The sequence below is a fragment of the Pieris napi genome, chromosome 24 (assembly GCF_905475465.1).
Source record: "Pieris napi chromosome 24, ilPieNapi1.2, whole genome shotgun sequence".
Lineage (NCBI taxonomy): Eukaryota > Metazoa > Arthropoda > Insecta > Lepidoptera > Pieridae > Pieris > Pieris napi.
The window spans coordinates 4,796,862-4,818,201 of NC_062257.1; the positions used below are offsets into that span (position 1 = coordinate 4,796,862).

The following is a 21,340-nucleotide window of genomic DNA, read 5'->3' on the forward strand; positions in this document are numbered from 1 at the left end:
AACAGAGTAATATGTACGACTCTGTAGTTATGTAGAAGACCCGGTGAACTACGTATTCCCCCGGCCGCCATCTTGGAAAAAGGGGTGAAAACACGTTTTTGGCTTTCTCTCTCTCTCTCTCTCGTTTAGGAGATATACTCCGCCTACATGTCCCAAAAATAAAATTGCGTCCTGTTCAGCCCATGTAACATTTCAATGGAATATCTATCAATATATGACACGTGAAATTTTTCTAAAATGACATCAAATATTTCCCAGCTAGGGAACAGTTTTCTATTGGAATTTTCTGTATGTGGAACATGGTGTAATGGTTGCAGCTCCTTACAAACATTTTATAAAACAAAAAACTTGGCACTTAAAAAGAGTGACAGAGAGTTTATTGCCAGTACTTCTCGTCCGTTCTACGCCCTTGATTTGAGAACTGGCAGTAAATGCAAAGTTAGCAGCATTTAATATGTATTATTATTGACATTCATAAGTGTACGTTATGTTACCTAAATGATTAAACAAACTTTAATAAGTCTCAGAAGAAGCCTATAAAATAATTTATTATTAATATAGCCATGAGGGGTCTAAAAACGCCTACAAAAAAGCTTAAGCAACAGTTTGACAATCACAACATTGCATTGTTTAAAAGTTTGTTTGCTCAGGTAGAATATAGGTAGTAAATTTGTATAAAAACGCTATCACTCAAAGATTCTTAGAATCCAATTAGATGATAGTGGTCAGTCAACCTAACGTCAGAATGGCTATAGGTCGGTTATCGAAAGCTGGCGCGGCGCGTTCACAGTACTCGCACTAATGCAATTTCACTATACAGGATGTTTAAAAATATGACATTTTTGCTAAGCTATATATTTTAGACTACTCTGGTTTTAGTAAGGTTGGGTGGGTTGTAAATAAATAAAAATGTGTCAATACATATAAATATTATGTGCATACGAGGGTGGATCCAAAAGTTCTATGCCCGACCAAGAACGTAAAAGAGTAGTTTGTGTAAATAATTTTTCATTTTTCGACATAAGCTCCATCTAGCTCAACACACTTCACTTTTACTTCACTAACAATTCTTTCAATACTCCTCTTAGAAACCCCAGTCGCATCTGATGTCAAATTAAAAATTACATTTTTTCATTAAACTGTTTTTATTAAGATACTTAAAATAATTAAAAACATTGTACACCATTTCACGAGATTGTCCTGTTAATGTTTAGACGGAATATATTTTTATTTTATTTATAAGACATTTTTTTCAAAGTATTCTAACCTCCAACCAAATAAATCACAGACAAAATAATAATGAGAAAAAAGATCAACATGTACAGTAAAGATCAACATAAACAGTAGAAAAAGCAAAACAATAACTGTCTCTTTTATACTCATAAGCTTGACCGAGCGCGAGAGAGACGGACAGTCTTTTCATGATGCATATTGGGTTTGACATAACGCCTCGCGCTTATTCACAGACACTACACAAGCACAAAGTGTAAATGTGTTGAAGCCCCAGCTTCAGATAACATACCAATAGCCACTTTATTATGTTCTTTAATTCAGATAGTATCAAATAGGTAGAGATATGGCGTAAGTTTGATTGCGATATCAAATTTGGTCAGCCAACGATTACTTTTGTAAATTGTTGAACCGTTTTGTAATTAAATATTATGTATTCCACCCCTGGCTATATTTTTAGTAGAATTGTTTGTTATTATATATAATTTTTGATAGTAGGATTACGAAATAAATAACTTAGCGTATGTCACAGTCATCTGTCATTTGTCAATGTCCATAGATAAAGTATATTTTTTGTTAGGTGTAGGATTACGAAATAAATAAATGCAATTTAAGCTTTAAAATCCCGTCCTCTTGAGAAACCTATTTATATTGCTTGCTAAATAATAAAACGCATTGTTCATAAATATAATCAACTTTATTTAATCACTTACAATTCTAACTGTACATGGATTTTTCATTCTAAAAATATTAAAAGAACATTTCTCTATTTATTGGGTTGATGTATGTTGTATAGTCCGTCGAATTAAAAAAAATCAATATAATAGTGATTTTTTCGTACTATGTAATTATCTAAATTGGGTAGGTCCTTATACTCTAATTTATCATTCCGTAGAATTCTGACATTTCAAAAAGTTCTCCACCGAAAAAGGGATAAATTTGACCCATTTGAGGGCAATAAAAAATAAAATGTTACGTATTTTTTATGTTTTACCTACAAAAAGGGTAAATCTTAATATTTACTTACTCAAGTGATCTAATACAAAAACAACAAATATTTCATCACGAACAATATATCGAATTAACTTTAATTACTTTATTTTATTCTTTAGTTGGCCACACTGCCTACTAATTCCAGTTTTAGTAAACCTTTTAAAAAAAATCTTATCTTTGCTTGTGCGTTTTTTACTGTTTGTGATGAAAAGGGACGTAATTATCACCGCACTTAATAAAATGGATACATTAACTAACAATAAAATGACAGACTCGTATTAAAATTGAAAAATGTGCCAAAAAAAGGTTTGCCATCTCTGACATATCAAAAAATGATAGCTGTCAGAATTCTACGGAATTAAAAATCAGAGTATAGATGACGTCATTAAAGTTCTTTGTAAATTCTATCACTGTTACTACAGACTATACAAATACTAAAAGGCCACTGAAATGTATAGACTTAAATTCTCTCAGCGCTGGTACTCTTCAAGCTTAATCGACGCCAACTCTTTTGATTTCTTATTCAATTCATACAGAATACCAGTCCTACTAAGAGGCAATAAGTAGGTACTAAATTTATTTTAATTCTCATACAAAAATCTAATAAAACGTGCACGTTGGTGTACGTATTTACGTACACCAGCTTATACGTGGTGTTATAATGCTTCCAGTAGGGCGATTCTTATAATTTAATATAAAAGGATCAGTAATTAGCACGAATACGTAAAATCAAATGTAGGAGCAGTCCAAATTTTTCTAAATTATTTTTCAACAAACATCCAGCTCATGGGCACAAATGGCTACGTGCGCACTATCATGAGAGCGCGTGCGCATGCCAAGAGGCCAGGGGCTAGGAGAGCGGAGGGGCAGAGGGAGGAGGGGCATCTTGCGGAAGGTTGAAGTTGATGAGCAGGTCACGCACCACGGGCCATAGGATACACTCGCCGTGTGGCTGATGGAACTCGGCGAACCTAAAAAGTGTTTTTAATTTTAGATTATGTATTGCTAAATCGGCTATATGTTGTATTTTTTGAAGTTATACTTCTTTAGGCGCGTTATGAAAAATTTATGAGAGTGAAATTTTAGGATGCGCGCGCACCGTGACATAAAATTATCAGTATGGGCGCCGAGCGTGCGCGAGCGAGATGGGAATAAGACAATCTACAAATAAAAAGAAATAGAATATGCGTGAAGTTAGCAGCGATGCCAAGAATTTTGAATGACCATAATGACATTTGTAGTACCTTTTAAACAAATAAAGGAGTTTTAATTATTTTTTCAAAGAAATTTAGCAATGCTTTTTCACAAAGACCTATTGCTACTTAGTTAAAAGGTTATGAAACATACCTAGTTATTAAATTGAATTAATAATATAATAAAATAATAAATAATAATTATTATTAATTAATAATTGAATAATATACTAAATTAATTATTGAATATTTAAAAAAAATAAAGAAAGCCAAAGAAGTATAACTTCTTACGCGCGTACATAAGTACACGCACCATATTTTTTTTTAGTTATAATAGGTTGAGGGTATCGAATAAAAGATAGTTACGGACGGTGTTTGCCGTGTAATTGATGTTCTTGATAAATTAGTTTTCTTGTGAAATTATATTAAATTTTGAGTTTTTGTAGCTTTGGGAAACAACTTCAAATATGGTGTACATATATATTAATAGAAAAACAATTTATTTATGCGTTTAAACAAACATGGCGATTAAAACGAGTGGCGGAGAGTTTATTGCCAGTTCTTCTCTTCCGTTCTCCTTGATTTGAGAACTGGCACTAAATGTAAAGTTAGAAGCATTTCAAGATTAAATGATTTTTGACTTTTGAATCAAATTATAAGTCATATACCTATATACACTTATGATAAATAATGCTTCAAAATTTACATTCACTACCAGTTCATTCAAATAGAGCGGGCGAGAAGTTTTTTTTTTTAAGATTTTGTCTTCTTTTTCTGTGCCTAGTATAGTCGTATTTTTAATTAGACCAAGCCAACTGACAGTAGCTAATGTCACTTTGTAAAATAATGTTGCCATATTTAAAGTAATAGTGATACGTTCAGTTCTTGAGTGTTAATAGGTAATCATTTCAAACTATAAAATAATATTATTTCTATTTTAAAATTGTATAAAAGTGCTCTGATATAAGTTAGGTACTAGTACTATGTAACTACAATCAGTTTTTTGACGGCTTATTACAAAGTTTTTCAATCATTCACTTTGTCACAACACTATTTTTATTTCATTAAAAACTGACAACACCGTAAACGTCAGTTGACTTCGTCTAATTAAAAATACGACTATACATAGTATTGTCTTTTATTGACATAACCTTTACACATTTAAAGAAAAATTTTTGTAACCGGATTAAAGTTATGTATTATTATAAATTTACAATTATTTAACATAATTTTAACAATGGCAAAATGGCAAAATAGAGGACACCGCGAGCCATTTTTGACAAAACCCTCCATCTTTTAGTCGATACCAACTCCGGGGAAATAAATACAGATAATGCAACTTTCTCTACAGCTGTGTTATTTGTTGCTATCCAACATCTTTTGTCTTCAGTCACCGTGACCACGCACGCTGTAAAGCACGCGAAACGTCGGATAAATTTAAAATTATGTTAAATAATTGTAAATTTATAATAATACATAACTTTAATCCGGTTAAAAAGTGTTTTCTTTAAACGACTATATATTTCTGAATAAACATATTTTTCTATTTACCTTTTAATATGCATATTAACAGCGCTATGGTGCGGCTGCTGTGTATCTCTTCTGTCTGCTATTTGCATTGCATTCGATTGCACATCGTATACTAGTGGAAGTACTAGTTGCGTCTCGCCACGAGTTAAACATATCTATAACAAAATATTTTTATATGTTCCGTGTTTAATAAAAGTGGCTTGAATATGGAATGTGGATATTTAAATAATCACCAAAGAGGTCAATTACGTTAATGTAAGAATGTATTATTGTATGGCATTTATTAGCCATTTATCTTAGCCCATTATATCTAGGGCACCATTCCATAACTTCTTTGGTCCATTTTTTCCGTACTTCTTATCATAATATAAAAACTTATACACAAAAATGGACCAAAGAAGTTATGGAATGGTGCACATAAAACGAGAAGTAAAAAAAAGGTGGCAGAAGCAACATGGATGAGGAAAGCAAGACATAGATCTTTGTGGAGAACACTTGGGGAGGCATAGGCTGAAAAGCAAGACTATCAACCGGTATCTAATAGGAAATAATATAATAATATTTACATTTACTTTAATTAAAATTCATTAATAAGTAATAACTAAGTAGAAATAAGATAAAATGTACAAGATTGTCAATAAAGGCTATATTTATTTATTTATTAAGCTATTGCACAGATTTTATCGCGGGCTTTGAGCGCGGTGACCGAATCAAGAAATCCCGTAACGAAAAAAACCTAACACACGATGACGTAATATAGGTGCGGCAGATACGCGTTAGAGTGGGACAGAACGCTTACTGCGCATTCCCATCTCTCTGACGAGATCGGTGACGTAGCGCGAGCGCTGCCGGTGCAGCCGGTACGCGTTAGAGTGAGACAGACTATATAGGCGTGTTATTCTGAGTCTGGTAGAGTGGTCGAGTGGTAGATTGAATTAATATCAAAGAAAAAAAAATACTACATAAATAAATAATTATAATTGCATTGATAAAAATGCTATGCAATAGCTTTACCGCGGCAGTCCCCGAGTGCCACACTTTTTTTTATTTATCTTAACCCATCTTTCATCATTACTATACAGGCAAAATTTATTAAAAAAGTATACATACAAAGAACAAAATCTTGTGCTTAGCCAGCAACACTGCAGGTTGACCCGTGGGTACAATCTGTGGGCCATGGGGCGGGATGCGTAACGCCCACTGCAACTGCCACAATGCCGGGGCAATGGGGGCCATGTCTGCCCTCATCAGGGCAACCAGGGATGGCAACGCAGCTGCTGGGGCGCCCCACACACGACACCAGCCCTGAAGAGACGAGGCCCGGTATGGAGCAATCGCTACGCGTTGTTCGAAGAACTTCTCCATTATCTGTAATTAGGGAAGAATTTAGAGACGTTAGAAGAAAAGAAGAGAAAGAGACTTTGCGGAAAGAGAACTGTCGTGAGATTTAAGTCAAAGTCAAATCATTTATTCCAATTAGACCATATAAAATGGCACTTTTGAACGTCAAAAAAAATACAAAGAAGATTCTAGTTGCCCCTTCCAAAAGGTTTTGTGTGGAGAAGAATGGGCAAGAAACTCCACACTTACTCTTTTAAAATAGGTTTACAATATTTTGTTACATTTGTTAAATAATTATATGTGAAGACAATGTACTCTTAGTAAACTACTATACTAAAATGTTAGTATACATGTTCCTCACATATTTACTCGTAAGATCACCGCACTACCTTTATCATTTTGAAAATGTAAATAAAATACAGTAAAAATCTATTATAACTACATCGAAGAGACTACTCATATTTGGTCGTAAGAGCGCGGCCACACTTTGCGTTAACGGTGCGGTGCGGCGCCGGAGCGGTGCCGCAACGTAATCCTACATACAAATTACTATACCATGTCACACGCCGCGTTGCGCCGTCGCACCGCAAGCGCGCCGGACTTGTGTCCTGCGAGATGAGGCGGGGAGGGGTAAAATATATTGCCACGCCGCAACGCCCTATAGCTTGATAGTTGCCAGCCGATGACGTTATTAAGAAACCAATACAGTAGAATTGAGCCGGGACCTTTGATTTTGGTCAATATAACCGGTATTTTATTCTAAACGATGTCGTCGTAAACGGTTTTGACTGTATATTTTTTTTGTAAAATAAAATGCCGAGTAGTAAATATCAATTATCACATAACTGTCACGCCGGTTCATTCCACACACTCTAGAAGAAAAGAAGCCCCTAGCTGACCAAGATTACTGATAAGCACACGAAAAGTTACGTATATTATTACTTTAAGTACGGTGACCACGCACACTGTAAAGCACGCGAAACGTCGGTTAAATTTAAAATTATGTTAAATAATTGTAAATTTATAATAATACATAACTTTAATCTGGTTAAAAAGTGTTTTCTGTACTTTAAGTAAGTTATATAAATGTTTAAAATTCTTTGAGTTTTTTGATTGTTGCAATGTCTCTGAGTTATTAATATTTAGAGACTGTATTCATTTCCTACAGCAGTTAGCCTAGTCGCTTCAGCGTGCGGCTTGCCTTAGACCCAAAAAATCGATGGCGTCTGTCAAGCACTGGAGGCTGATTCCTAGTTTTTATGGCTTTAGATTGACAAATGATCATGATACAGAAATCTGATGACCTTACGAGTAGCGCCACTATTTATTTTTATATTCATTTCTTAGTTTTAAAAAATTTATACCTGTAAATCTTCCGCTGTCCAATTATCCTTGTGATCTGGCTGTGGTGTGAGCTGAAGATGCAGCGACTGCAAATGCTGGGGGTGCAAGGCGACCCTCGCAACCATACCAGCTGCCTCACAGCAGAATGTCACGCTCGTGGCTTCCACGGAGACCAGGGACAGCTGAATGGGAATAACGTGTCACGGTAGCCATAGACAATACTTCTACAGACTAATTTGAACAAGGAGACCAAACTCTTTGGTAATGCACGCATGTGCATGTGTGTGTTATAGTATAAATCACGAACGCAGGTGTACAAATTTTATACTAAAGTGTTTCGCTTAAAACTCGAACCAAAAACTTCGGGAAATTTTTATTTGATAGAGATTTTTCTATCCGAGATTAGAACCGACGACCGTATCAGCTGCTTACGCTTAGGAACAGGCCAATGAGGAAATTAGATGTATTTAATCTTTTGACGAGATTTTAGTTTGTAAATCAATAAAAAAAAAACAATCATGTGTCCAATTCACACGTGGTAGAAGTGAAACCTTCAAAAACAAAGTTTTTATAATTAAAATATGTAAATTAGACTTTTTATCTAAATGTAGGATCTTTTCTTTAAAAAAAACATTTTTTAATGTTAAATTTTAATTTATAACTTTAATATCAATCTTTATTTGGTAAAAACTAATATAATAACAGTTTGAAATAAATTCACAAGATACAACGTGGGAGAAAATGAGATAGGAAGCATTATACAGTGTATAAACTTTAAATTAAGTAAACTTTAAAGTAAGAAAATTTTAAATTAAGGTAGTAAGAAGTTTTCACTTCAAAAAGTTCCTATAATTAATGATATTATGTAAATAAAATTGATAAATTTCATCTAATTTTATAATTGAACTACTTACTTGACTTACTTATTAAATTTTTTGCACATCTGTTTTTTTTTATTTCAGAAAATAATCAAATACACACTAATTTAAAGTTTATACACTGTATAATGCCTCCTATCTCACTCTCTCCCACGCCAAATCCTATTAATTTATGTGTCTGTCTCTTTTTACTGTCGCTTTTCCCGTTGCATCCGGTTCGAAATCACAACGATTCTAAAGAAGTTTCACTTCAAAAATCTATTCAACTAGCGAGGCCGACAATCCTTGATCTGTACACACGTTTACAAAAAAAATATCTAATCCATTCTCAAATAAACAGTCAAAAAATTCATCAAAACCCGTCCAGCCGATTAGGAGTTTTTACAAAGACACACAAAGAATATAAATATGTAGACTGGTGAGTACTGTGTCGTGTCATTCCGTGATAGGTTGTTTTTGTTCATGGTGACGAAACCAGGGATTGAACTAGGGACCTTTAGGTATGAGTTATATAATTATATATATATTATTTAATACTATTTCCAAGTAAATATCAACACAAAGAAAGGTGGAAAAACAAATTTAACAAAAGGTCCCAACGCAGTCCAAAAATCTCCTCTTAAACACGAAACTTGACGTGAAAACAATTATAGTTATTTTATGTTGATATTAATCTATAACCAAATAAACCATATTTAATTTTAAAGAAATTAGCCATTCATTTAATTTATTAACAGCCTTGCGATTCTGTAACTCGCTTTTCGAACTCACACAGTGGTTTTCGCAGCGGCGGTCGCGCTGAAATCAGTCGTGAAGCAGTCATTTTATGATTTGGCATTCTGATAAGGTGCCTCCTTGCAGCTTATTGTTTATTAGAATGCCAAATCATAAAATGACTGATTTGAGCGCGATCGCCGCTGCGAAAACCGCTGTGTGAGTTCGAAAAGTGAGTTACAGAATCGCAGGGCTGCACAACAAAAATTAAACCCCTCAGATTAACACGAACTTTTTGAAGTTATACTTTTTAGGCGCGTTATGAAAAATTTATGAGAGTGAAATTTTACGATGCGCGCGCACCGTGACACAAAATTAACAGCATGAAGTTGCCCACGGAAGATGCTACGGCATTGGACATAATTTAAAAACAACATTCGAATAATAATAGAATTTATGTTATATTTAATGTAAGAGAATAATAATAAATATTAATTTATTTAATTTTTCAAACGTAAACTGAACTTTATTGACTATAATGACTCCTTTTCCAGTCTTTGATTATTTAATTGTAAATAATTATTTGCATGCAATTAAAACCTATTTTTAATAATTATTTTTATTTTATTTTATTTATTTACACTTCGTTGCAAAAACAAAGAATGAAACACAATACAAAAAAAATTATAAGGGATCGACGGCCGGCCTTATCGCTAATAAGCGATCTCTTCCAGGCAACCCTAGTTAAAGAGAAAAACTAAAAAAAAAAAGAAACATAATGCGTGCGAGAAGTGCAGAACCAAATGTTACATAAAAAAAAATATATATATATATATACATAGTACCTTAATCTAAAGTAATACAAAAAAAAATGCCAAAGAAGTAAAACTTCTTACGCGCGTACATAAGTACACGTACCCTTTTTTTTTTTTATTACAGAAATACATACATTATCCTTAAATTAACAGCTATTGAATACATTACTATACTCACATATTCCTCTTGCTGTACCACCCTTTGTAGCGCTCTTTTCAAGTAAACACAGGCCAGGAATCGTTGCAATGGCGCCAAAGCTGGTCCTGTCGGTGCTCCAGCAGGTGGCTCGCTGGGTGTGCAAAGTGCTTCCAGTTTGCTAAACGCCATGGGCGTGGCTGTGGACCCCGCCCATTGGCGACTGCGACTTGCCGTATTCGAAGTGGGTTGGGGCCCTATATTCACAATTATTTAAGATTACCTATAATAATAATTTTATTTCCCCCATATAACATTTGTAACAAAATTCCAAACTAGGTAAGAACCTGTGATATGTGATAAAATTCAAAAATCATTTAATCATATAGATAACACAATGTACACTTATGATCGTCAAAAAAACTGCTTCTAACTTTACATTTAGTGCCAGTATAAAGTAAAGTAAAAGTAAAAAATCATTTAATCATATAGGTAACATAATTTACACTTATGATTCGTCAGTAAAGAAATACATATTAATGCTTCAAATCAAGGGCGTAGAACGGGAGAGAAGAACTGGCAATAAACTCTCCGCCACCCTTTTTAATCGCCATTTTATTGTTTTACAAAATGTTTGTAAGGAGCTGCAACCATTACACCATGTCCCATGTGACATTTTAAGTAATTAATAATAATAACATAAATCAAAAACAAAGACTTGTCCTCTATCAGCAGGAGGCATGGTGAAATAGGAGCACGCACTTACATTCTCGTGGGAACAACACGCAAACACGTAGGTGATCAGCCTCCAGTGCCTGACACACGTCATCGACTTTTTGACAAGGCAAGCCGGTTTCCTCACGATGTTTTCCTTCACCGTTCGAGCGAATCTTAAATGCGCACATAGAAAGAAAGTCCATTGGTGCACAGCCGGGGATCGAAACTAAGACACCAGGGATGAGAGTCGCATGCTGAAGCCACTAGGCCAACACTGCTCAATTTAACAAGAGTTTATTAAAAATATAATTATTATTATTTTACCTTTATGTTCCATGTGTCTCGGCGATGGATGATGTCCAGGCGACGGGCGTGGCAATGAGGGTGAGGCTGGCCACGCCGTGAAGGGAGAAGTCGGGTTGTGGGGAGACGCCGCAGGGGCGAGGGGCGAGGGCGCTAAGGGGGATGCAGGGGACGCTACCACTGCTCCCCCTGGAGGTGAAGTCAGGTTGAACGACGAGCCCGCCATCTAATAGACAAGTAATAATTTTAAACAATTTTCTTACATAATTAAACTAGCCGTTTCGCGCCCGCTTTGCTGGACGAATTAAAATAAATTTTATGTTTCATTATTTTATTTTTTTTCATATTTTTATTATTCTTCTTCTATTTAACTTCCCGCTAAGAAAATTGAAATATGTATTTCGAAAATCGAGTTTTTAACAGATGTTGACGTTTAGAGGTTCTAGGAAGCCTCCCCGAATGTTTCCGCGGTGAATTCCGTATGGATAAATTTTCATAAAAGTAAAACAGCAATAAAAAAATGAAGGAACGTTGGAATTTAATAAATAAATAGCCATAAACCATCTAGGAAAAATTTCGCATCGAATGGTGGTAGTTTCATGATACGATCAGTGGTTTAGGCGTGATTGAGCCTCAAACGAAGACCATTTTCATTATATATAGATAGATAGATATATATATAGATATATATAAGATAAGATAGCTAGGGAGCTGGCGAGCAAAATATCTATATAATAACTAGCTGACCCGGCAAGCGTTGTTTTGCCATGTATATTATTATTTCTAGGAAACATTTTTTAGTTCAATAAAAATAACTATCTACTACGTTTAATACAAAATAGCGGGTTATAAATAAGGGTTATATGTATTTTTGTATATTGTAGCATAAAAAAATAAAAACTAACAATTGTCTCACAAAAAAAAAAGTTTTTTGGGGTGGACACCCCTTATCACTTAGGGGTTTGAAAAATAGATACTAGCCGATACTCAGACTTACTGAATACGCAAAAAAAATCATAAGAATCGGTCGAGCCGTTACGGACAAGTATGGGAACGAACATTGTGACACGAGAATTTTATATATTAGATAATCTTTATTCATTTTTCTTACAAAAACTTAGTACATAAACAATTGGCAATTATATATTATTATAAATGATTAATTGTCTTTTATCTATTTAGGGAAAATGCTAGTTTGTATGAGACTGATGCCTGCTAAAGGTAAGAGTACCAGGTCATCAGGCCTCCACCACTTCGGATCGACAGAAGGTCTTAAAAAGTAGAGAAAAATTTAGTGAGAATAAACAATCATTATTACATAGACTGCAACGTTAACAAAATAAATATTTACAAGGATATACATATAAGTAAATTGCTGAGCATAGAAAGTATAATAACATTGATACCAGAAATTAGTAACAAAACATAAACTTAAGGATAAAGGAAATATTGTACCTGATGCTGCGCAGGCGACGCGGGGTGAGGCGTGACAGGCGCCGAATGAGACTGCGGTGGCGTTAATGGCGCTTGGAAGCGTAAACCACCTAATAATAATAATAATTTATTTATTGCTATGTGTAAGGTATAAAATAAAAATAAGTTTATTATGGAACATAAGATACATGTATCACTTATTCCACGTCATTATATTTGAATCGGTAGACATCCCTACTCATCGGCAAAGAAGACAGAGGGTGTAGGCCGAGAGAAAAAGCCGGCGTAAAAAACTCTCGATACTCGTTTAAAACACCAAATTATCAAACAACACTTATTTAAAACAAATATCGCAAATTAATTAGAAGTAGCCTGTCTAGCACTAGTCCCAGGCCCTTTTATCAACTAGATAATCGTTGACTTTATAGTAAGCCTTTTTACACAGCTTTTCTTTAATACATTTCTTAAATTTATTGAAAGGCAGAGATAAAAGAGCCTCTGGGATTTTATTAAAGAAGAGTATCCCTTTTCCCAAAAAAGAATTACTAACTTTAGATAGTCTAGTACGGGGATATATAATCGTTAATTCGCATATTCTGCCATAACTCTTTGAGGGGATTTTTAAAATAATCTTATGAGATTGAAACAAAATTGGTGGGACATAAACAAATTTCCCAAAATTATTACCTGGTGGCATCGGTGACATTGGTGATAGAGGATTATCCTCTTCCGCAAGCAATCTTGCACTGATGTTATCTTCAACGTATCGTGATAAGAAGGCCTGCAATCAAAATTGTGATTGAAGATATTTAACTAATAGTTAAGAAGTTATATATATTTATTTATTTTATTAAAAGAGGTTTCTATTTTTACTCTATCTTAATAACTAACAAAACCAATCACTATATAGTATAAAACAAAGTCGCTTTCTGTGTCCCTATATCCCTATGTATACTTGAAACTTTTAAACTACGCAACGGATTTTGATTCTATTTGTAAAACGTTACGATGCGGGGCGGGGATTGAATTACGCGTTATTGTTAATATTATTTTCAACTTTCCAGTACTTTACACCATATAATGGTAACTTTTAGGTATAAAGAGTCACTGGGTGGTCAAGAAACGTTTTACTATTGGGTACAGAAAAACGTTACGGCACGTTACATGCGGGAGGGGGGGGTCAATAATCTCCAAAAATTGCGTTACGTAATACTTAAACACTCCTTAAATATAAAAAAACCAAAAACTTGTTTTTTTTTAATTTTTCACATAAATTTTGAGGTTATGTGTAAATACAAAAGTTTTAGATCTTTTCATTTTCTACAACTTTGCCATTTGACTTTTTTCCATAGGACTTTTACTTTTGCCGGAAATCGAAATAAACCGTTTTTCACCCTTAAAACCTCACCCCCTTCCCCTTCCCGACCTCAGATCGCCTGTAAATTATTTTTCCTTTAATTTTTATAATATTCTCCTCCTTTTCCAATGCGTTACATCCTACTATTATTTTTTTCCACCAATAATAGGTGGACCTTAAAGTCAACTGTATGGATACGACCAAGAGGAAGAAGAAGAGGTCGCCCAAAAAAAATGTGGATAGAAGAAATAGAAGCGGTAGCAGGAAACGAATGGAGAAAGAGAGCCATAGACAGAGACAGTTGAAAAAGGTGGAGGAGGCCTTTACCCATGAAGGGGTTCCGATCGACGGTACTGAAGGAAGCTAGAATATATAATAACAAGCAAAAGAAAAAAAATGTTTAAAAAAGTAAAATAATCTAAGCTGTGTATTATAATTTGTTTTTATCATGATTGGAAATAAAACGGGCTTTATTATTATTGTTTTTTTTTTTTCACTTTTTTTTTTAAAGGCTTCTACCCTGGTCTAAACATAATGTGACAGGTTAGATATCCATTAGTATTTTTTATTATACATACCTTAAGACCTTGAGCGGGAGCAAACTCATCCACAGCGGGACTACGATCGAATTTTGAGTAAGCGCCATCTCTTATCGTAACCATGTTACCTCCACGAATGCCAATTTCTAACGAATACGCACCAGCGTATATCACACGAATCTGGAATATACAGTGTAGACTATGGGTATGTTCCGATATACACTGCGACCACTGTACAGAGTACCGTCAATTTAGTATACTGTGAAACCGTTTCTCTATAGCCAGCTATACTGGTTACAATTTGAAACGGAACGCAGTCCAGTATACTAGTCAGCTTCGTTTTTCGACACAGTTTTCAAATGAGTGCATCAAAGTTTTTCAATTCAACCAGAAAAACTATTATTGGAGTATTATCGCATTAAAAAAATCTATATTAATATTAACTGTCAATTGAATTAATACTACAAAGAAAGTAAGTTAGAATTTTAAATGTTTGTTATTAAACTGTAAGTTATATCAGCCGTTAGGCATTCAAGTGGTTTTGATTGATCACGTGATCAAAGCACTGCGAGTACCTTACCTCGAAAACGCCAGTGCTCGCAGTAGAAGTATAGCGGGGATTTGTGACGTCATATATTTCCCTAGGACGCTGCGGCTGTATACTGCAGTCCATAGCGGAACAAATTTTTGAACAGTGGGAGCACTATACAGTACTCGCAGTGTATATCGGAACATACCCTTTATAACGAGGGGCCTCATAGCCTAGCGGTCTTATTAAGTGGCAGCTAGGTGAGGGGTACCGGGTTCGATTCCCGGTTCGAGGGCAAATTTTAATTTAATTTAAATTTTTTCTCGGCCTTTGGGAGGGTTGTGCGGTACCGGGCGAGTGCCTAAAACCGTACATGGAGGACACGGTCGAATTTCTAAAGACAACCACGAATTATAAGAAATCCTATACTTGACGCTGGCTAATGCACACGTGCCAGAGCCATAAAAAAAACTTTATAACGTCATTCGTTATAAGAAAATCTCTCTATAACGTAAAAATTGTTACATTTGAAAACTCATACATTAATTCACTCTTTATAACGCAACAGCCAGTCTCTATACGAAGAAATATTTTCATATTTAAACATCAACAACATAAATGTACTTAATTGTTTTTTTGATCAGCTAACAAAACTAAACTATTTCCGAAATTTCTATGAAAGACACGTCGACATTCAGAGTCGAGAACGTTGTGATTCTGTGTCGAAAACAGTTATTTGACATACCCAAGTCATGCTTAGCCCTAACACTCAACTTTTAATAACATGCCGGTTTTCTCACGGTTATTAAAAAAAATTAGGCCAAAAGGAAGGGTCATTTTTTAACTAAAATTTTGTCAGTAATTTTTAGTCAATATTTTTTTTTATTGAAGTGAAACTTCTTTAGGCGCAGGAGGGTAAAATTAAAAAAAAAACAAACGTCAAGAACATGTGTTGAAGAAAAGGGAAAGAGCTATTGAGAGATAGAAGGGTGAACTACCTTATAGAAATTCTATTTTTAAAATGAAAATTTCGTAATGGTAGGGGAGCCCACGATGCTAAATGGGGATTTACTCGAGCGTCGTAGAGACCTATTGGGATGCAAAGCTTAGATAATAAGAAGAAAAAAATGTTAAATGATATATGCCTTTTCATCGGTGGGGGAAGCGGCTATAGATTGTTAAATATGTAAAAAAAAACTGTTGCATGGGCATCCTCGAGCGCGTCAGATATTGATAGCATCAATGCCCTACGTATTTTTAATAATGTACGTATGTTAATCTGATCGTTTGCATGATGCGGGTGGTTGTATTTAAGGGTTGAAAATGAAAAAAAAAAAAATTATCGAGCGCGTCAGATTTTCTAAGGGAGTGTTAAGTGGACCAAAAAAAAGGTCTCATTCACTAATCTGACGATTTCGATGGGACGCAAACCCACGGCCATTTTCATAATTTGCAAAAAAAAAATCGCAATTTTGAAATACTCAAGCGCGTCAGATTAAGATATATGTGGTTCATCTTTATGTTCTAAACGTACTGTCTCATAATCTGACGATTATCTAGAGGGATTCGCCTGATCTGACAAAAAATATTTAGAAAAACGGTTCACCTAAAGGGCCATCCCTGCAACTTCCCACTAATTCCATTCCTGGGCGCTTAAAATTGATATTTTGAGCTCGCTGAGTTCAAAGAAATAATATTTCTATGCATTTGAGCTCTCCCAGCTCAAAAGTCTGATAGAAGTTTCATAGAACACTATTTTTGGAATTTTCAAACCGCAATAACTTTTGAATGGATCAAGCAATTTTCACGCGGTTGGCGGCATTCGACGCAGTTTTATCATCCTCATAAGTAATTTTGAAATTTTAATTGATCGAACCACAAATTTCGGAGTAATCCCGTAAAAACACTTTTTCGGGTTTCTTTCGTTCACGATATCTCTCGAACGAATCAACCGCTTTTGACCAGCTTGGTGGCGATCGACGTGGTTTTTTAAGCTCAAGGGCGGATTAGTTTTTGAAGTTGATCGACAAAGAAACCACATTAAAAAAAAATCTATTTTTTTTAAGATTTTCCAAAATTTCTCAAAATCTATCGGTCCGAATCATTCAAATTCACAAGAAATGTAATTTTGCGGGAAATATTTAGAACGCCGTTAAGTATATTCCGATCGGTTTAAGGAAATGTAGGCATCACGCAGCTGCACGCATTTAACTTTATCGACGAATTTTTGTTATTTCGGCTTGCGGAAATCGTCAGATTATATATTTTTCATTATTCTTGAATTATTTCCTTCAAAATAAAAAAAAATTAGCTACGCTCGAGAATGTCGAGATGACGTTTTTTTTTTACAACTTTCTTGCCCTCCCCTTTTTTTCCGTCACTCTCAAATTGTCAGATTAGTGGAATATACACTTTTTAGGATGTAATTAACTCACCCTACCTTAATCTGACGCGCTCGGGAATTTCTGATGGTCAATTTTTTTTTACTAATCTGATCCTGTCTCCTTCACGCGCGGCCTTATATATGGGCCTCATATTTTGTGGAGGTACTTAACCGGGTACAAGGTATCCCCCTATATATTAATCTGCCGCGCTTTAGTAAATCCCGAAATCCCCTCTTGGGCTCCCCTACCATAAAGAGAAGTTATGAAAATAATTTATTGAAATCTTAAATGACAAATTATAAAGCCACGTGTTTTATTATCGAAGAAATAAATTAAAAAATATATATATATTTGTTATAATTTCCGACACTTAATATTTTAATGACAATTAAATTCCTAACATATCTTCCTTTTTCCCTCCCTCTAAGTCTCGGAAATCTAAAGTTTTAGATTTGTATAAATATAAACAAGACTTAAAAATTAATTTGCCAAAGAAGTTTCACTTCTGACATGTGTACTTTGTACGCACTTTTTTTTTTAAATTCTTTATACCTTTCTCCAAGAATGCGCAATCAAAGTAAACGTCGGTGTAGGCATCAGTGTCCGCACGTGATGCAATCCCACTTGAGGCAACGTCGGGAGACGGCTGAGTGAGAGCAGAGGGGCGTATGTCTCGCGAAGGACCACGCCCAATGAGAGAAGATCTTTACTCCTGTAAATACATGTTGTTGTTTGATGATTTGCTATTTTAAAAGAGTACCGAGAGTTTTTTACGCCGGCTTTCTCTCTCGGCCTACACCCTCTGTCTTCTTTGCCGATGACTAGGGATGTCAAATTTAATGACGTGGAATAAGTGATACATGTATCTTATGTTCCATAATAAACATATTTTAATTTTTACAATATATATATTTTTTGCATTACTTTAGATTACGGTCCTATAATTTTTTTTTATATATAACATTTGGTTCTGCACTTTTCGTACTCATCATGTTTTTTTTTTTAGTTTTTCTCCTTAACTAGGGTTGCCTGGAAGAGATCGCTTATTAGCGATAAGGCCGCCGCGTTCCCTTATAATTTTATGTATTGTGTTATTTGTGTTTCTTTTATTTTTATTGCAAAGAAGTGTAAATAAATAAAAATAAATAAATACATTAAATTTTCTATTACTATTTTTACTAGCTACGCCCCGTAGTTTCCCCCGTTAATTCGGTCGTAGCTTTCTTAATTAAATTGACTATTTCAACAGCGTGATTTGTCCAGTTGTATTTAATGATTCATTATTACTTTATTAAGAAATAGATATAAGTATTAACAATTTTATTAACCTACAAAGTAATAATAATAATAAGAAAATTTATTATTTTTATTTTAACGCTAGCAGCATTTCCTCGCTGTATTGCGACACTTAATGTGCTTATTATGAGCGAGGAAAGCACCAGCTCTGAGGTCACCAGTACTATCTACTACCGCCAACTTAAATCTTTAATTAGCTTTGCACTTGAACGCCACGGCCCAAGAGTCTACTTCAAAGGGAACAAAATCGAAGTTGGAGGAAAGACTCTAATATATTTTCTGCCTACGGCCGCCCCGGATTTGTGCTTGGTCGAGGGAGGTTAGTCGGGGCAAACGTGTCCACACAAGTATAGATTAGTTTTAAAACACATTCACATATATACAGTATATTTTTTTAATGAATGCGAATTAATAAGAAATATTAATTCTTTCAAAACCGGTTTTTATTTGTTAATAAACACTATCATTTTCAAGAGATCACATAACATTACGAACTCTGTAACAATCAAACAACAACGAACGCTAATACGTAAGCGTGCACATACGCGTATGCATACGCAAAGTCAAAGTCAAATCATTTATTCCAATTAGACCATATAAAATGGCACTTTTGAACGTCAAAAAAAATACAAAGAAGATTCTAGTTGCCCCTTCCAAAAGGTAGTTTCGTGTGGACAATGGGCAAGAAACTCCACACTTACTCTTTTAAAATAGGTTTACAATATTTTGTTTCATATTGTTAAATAATTATATGTGAAGACAATGTACTCTTAGAATAAAACTAACTAAAAAAAGTTAGTATACATGTTCCTCACATATTTCAAAATATCGAAACCGTAGAATATTAACATTAAAGAGTAATAAAAATAATATAAAAAACCCAACAAAACAGTGTGAGATAAATAAAATAATTACATTTGTAGCATTATAAATTTAAAAAAAAAATGTTAAAGCAAAAAATCAACAACCATTTTGATTTTGTTTTGTTACGCGTTTATACATACCAGTTAACATAATGTTCCAAATGATGATGTAACAGATGATGGGCGTTTGCTGCAGGTTGATGAGCTGGTGTTGCCACAGTATATCTCTGAGTTGGCGCATTCCACTGTAAAACTGCTGTTGCACGTTGACCCGGGCCAAAACCGAGTACTAGCGAACGGTACGTATATGAACGTATACATATACCCTGCCATAGAGATTCGCGTTCTGGAATATAAGTTGACTTTTTAATAGACTTAGCTACCCGTCGAACAAAAATGACCGTCGATTTTACTTCGGATACCAGAAGATTTGTTTAAGGTGGTTCGTTCTTGTCATAATCACACACACACATACATACACACACGCACAGCCAAACACATACTCCTACACACTAAGATATCACTGGCGGCAGATGTCCTAAACACTCGTATTAATTTTAAAAAAATTACTAATCGTAAATTTTAACCATTTTCGAACACATTTGAACACACCAAATTCATCAAAATCGGTTTAGCTATTTAGAAGTTTAATTATTACAAACACACGCATAGAAGATTTATTTATCATAATCATAATCATAGTAATTTATTTGCAAGAATATGGTATCTTATGGTTGTACAATCTTAACTCCGCATATTCTGCCACATATAATGGTGTGCAAATTTATCTTACATAATTAAAAATTAGAACTTTACTATATTACAATCAAATCTTATGTGATTTTATAATCACATTATTAATTTTTTATATCCGCACAATCAGCCATATATAAATAGGCATGCAAATGTCATAAATTTTTGCTATGTCATATAATAAAAACATTAACATAATGTCATAAGAGGTTACAACAAGAAAAAACAATAGGTGACTTTAGGACGTGAAACAAATTTAATTCTAAGTTTAATAGTAGATCCTCGACTATTATTAAACATACAACCAGTGGTAGGTTTGTCAACCTAGTGTCTATGGTTTCTTTAATAATTACCTTGTACAGGCCTAAGCATATAGTCGTGTAGTAGTGTATGTAGATGAACAATGGCGGCCCAATCCGCTAGAAAGGCTTCCGCAGTTCGGCCTGCGTTAGTCCCAAGCTCGTACTGAAGATATACGCAACGACGTTCACCTACAAAATGTAATTTTATATATTTTCATTATTTCATATTTTTACAGTAACTTAATACTAATACAATAGAAAACAAAAAAAAAAAAAAAAAAAAAAAGTCTTTATTCATTTTAAGTACATATGCATTACAATGTGTAAGATTTTGGAACCCTTTTAAGTAAGAAATACCTGTGTCAAGGTTCCCAGCTCTTCCATAACAAACTTAAATATAAATTCCTTAAAATATATTTATATATAATCTAATTAAAGGTTTACTAAACCTGCAATTAATAGGCAGGGATGCCAGCTAAAGAATAAAATAAAGTAATTAAAGTTAGGTCAATTCAGTAAGTAAACTGAGATTAACCTTTTTGTAGATAAAACATAAAAAATATGTAGCATTTTTTATTGCCCTCAAATAAGTCAAATTTATCCCTTTTTCGGTGGAGAACGTTTTTGGTAGCAATAAAAATTTTAAACTATTATTTATTTTTTAGTTAAATTCTTTTTATTTTTTTTTC

At 34.2% G+C, this 21,340-nt stretch overlaps 1 protein-coding gene across 1 annotated transcript in view; it reads right to left on the reverse strand.

The window, feature by feature from the left end:
- Positions 1 to 2,742: 2,742 nt before the first annotated feature.
- The window catches only part of LOC125061847 (mediator of RNA polymerase II transcription subunit 14), a 33,256-nt gene continuing 14,658 nt past the window's right edge, over positions 2,743 to 21,340 (reverse strand). Inside the window, exons 13-24 of the mRNA XM_047667476.1 lie at positions 20,703 to 20,840; positions 19,738 to 19,942; positions 17,990 to 18,149; positions 14,564 to 14,704; positions 13,316 to 13,409; positions 12,650 to 12,738; positions 11,216 to 11,420; positions 10,217 to 10,431; positions 7,652 to 7,813; positions 6,057 to 6,314; positions 4,968 to 5,101; positions 2,743 to 3,194 (exon numbers count right to left, since the gene is read on the reverse strand). Of these exons, the coding sequence (XP_047523432.1) occupies positions 3,074 to 3,194; positions 4,968 to 5,101; positions 6,057 to 6,314; positions 7,652 to 7,813; positions 10,217 to 10,431; positions 11,216 to 11,420; positions 12,650 to 12,738; positions 13,316 to 13,409; positions 14,564 to 14,704; positions 17,990 to 18,149; positions 19,738 to 19,942; positions 20,703 to 20,840 (1,922 nt within the window). The 3' untranslated portion in view covers positions 2,743 to 3,073. The remainder of the gene's footprint in view (positions 3,195 to 4,967; positions 5,102 to 6,056; positions 6,315 to 7,651; positions 7,814 to 10,216; positions 10,432 to 11,215; positions 11,421 to 12,649; positions 12,739 to 13,315; positions 13,410 to 14,563; positions 14,705 to 17,989; positions 18,150 to 19,737; positions 19,943 to 20,702; positions 20,841 to 21,340) is intronic.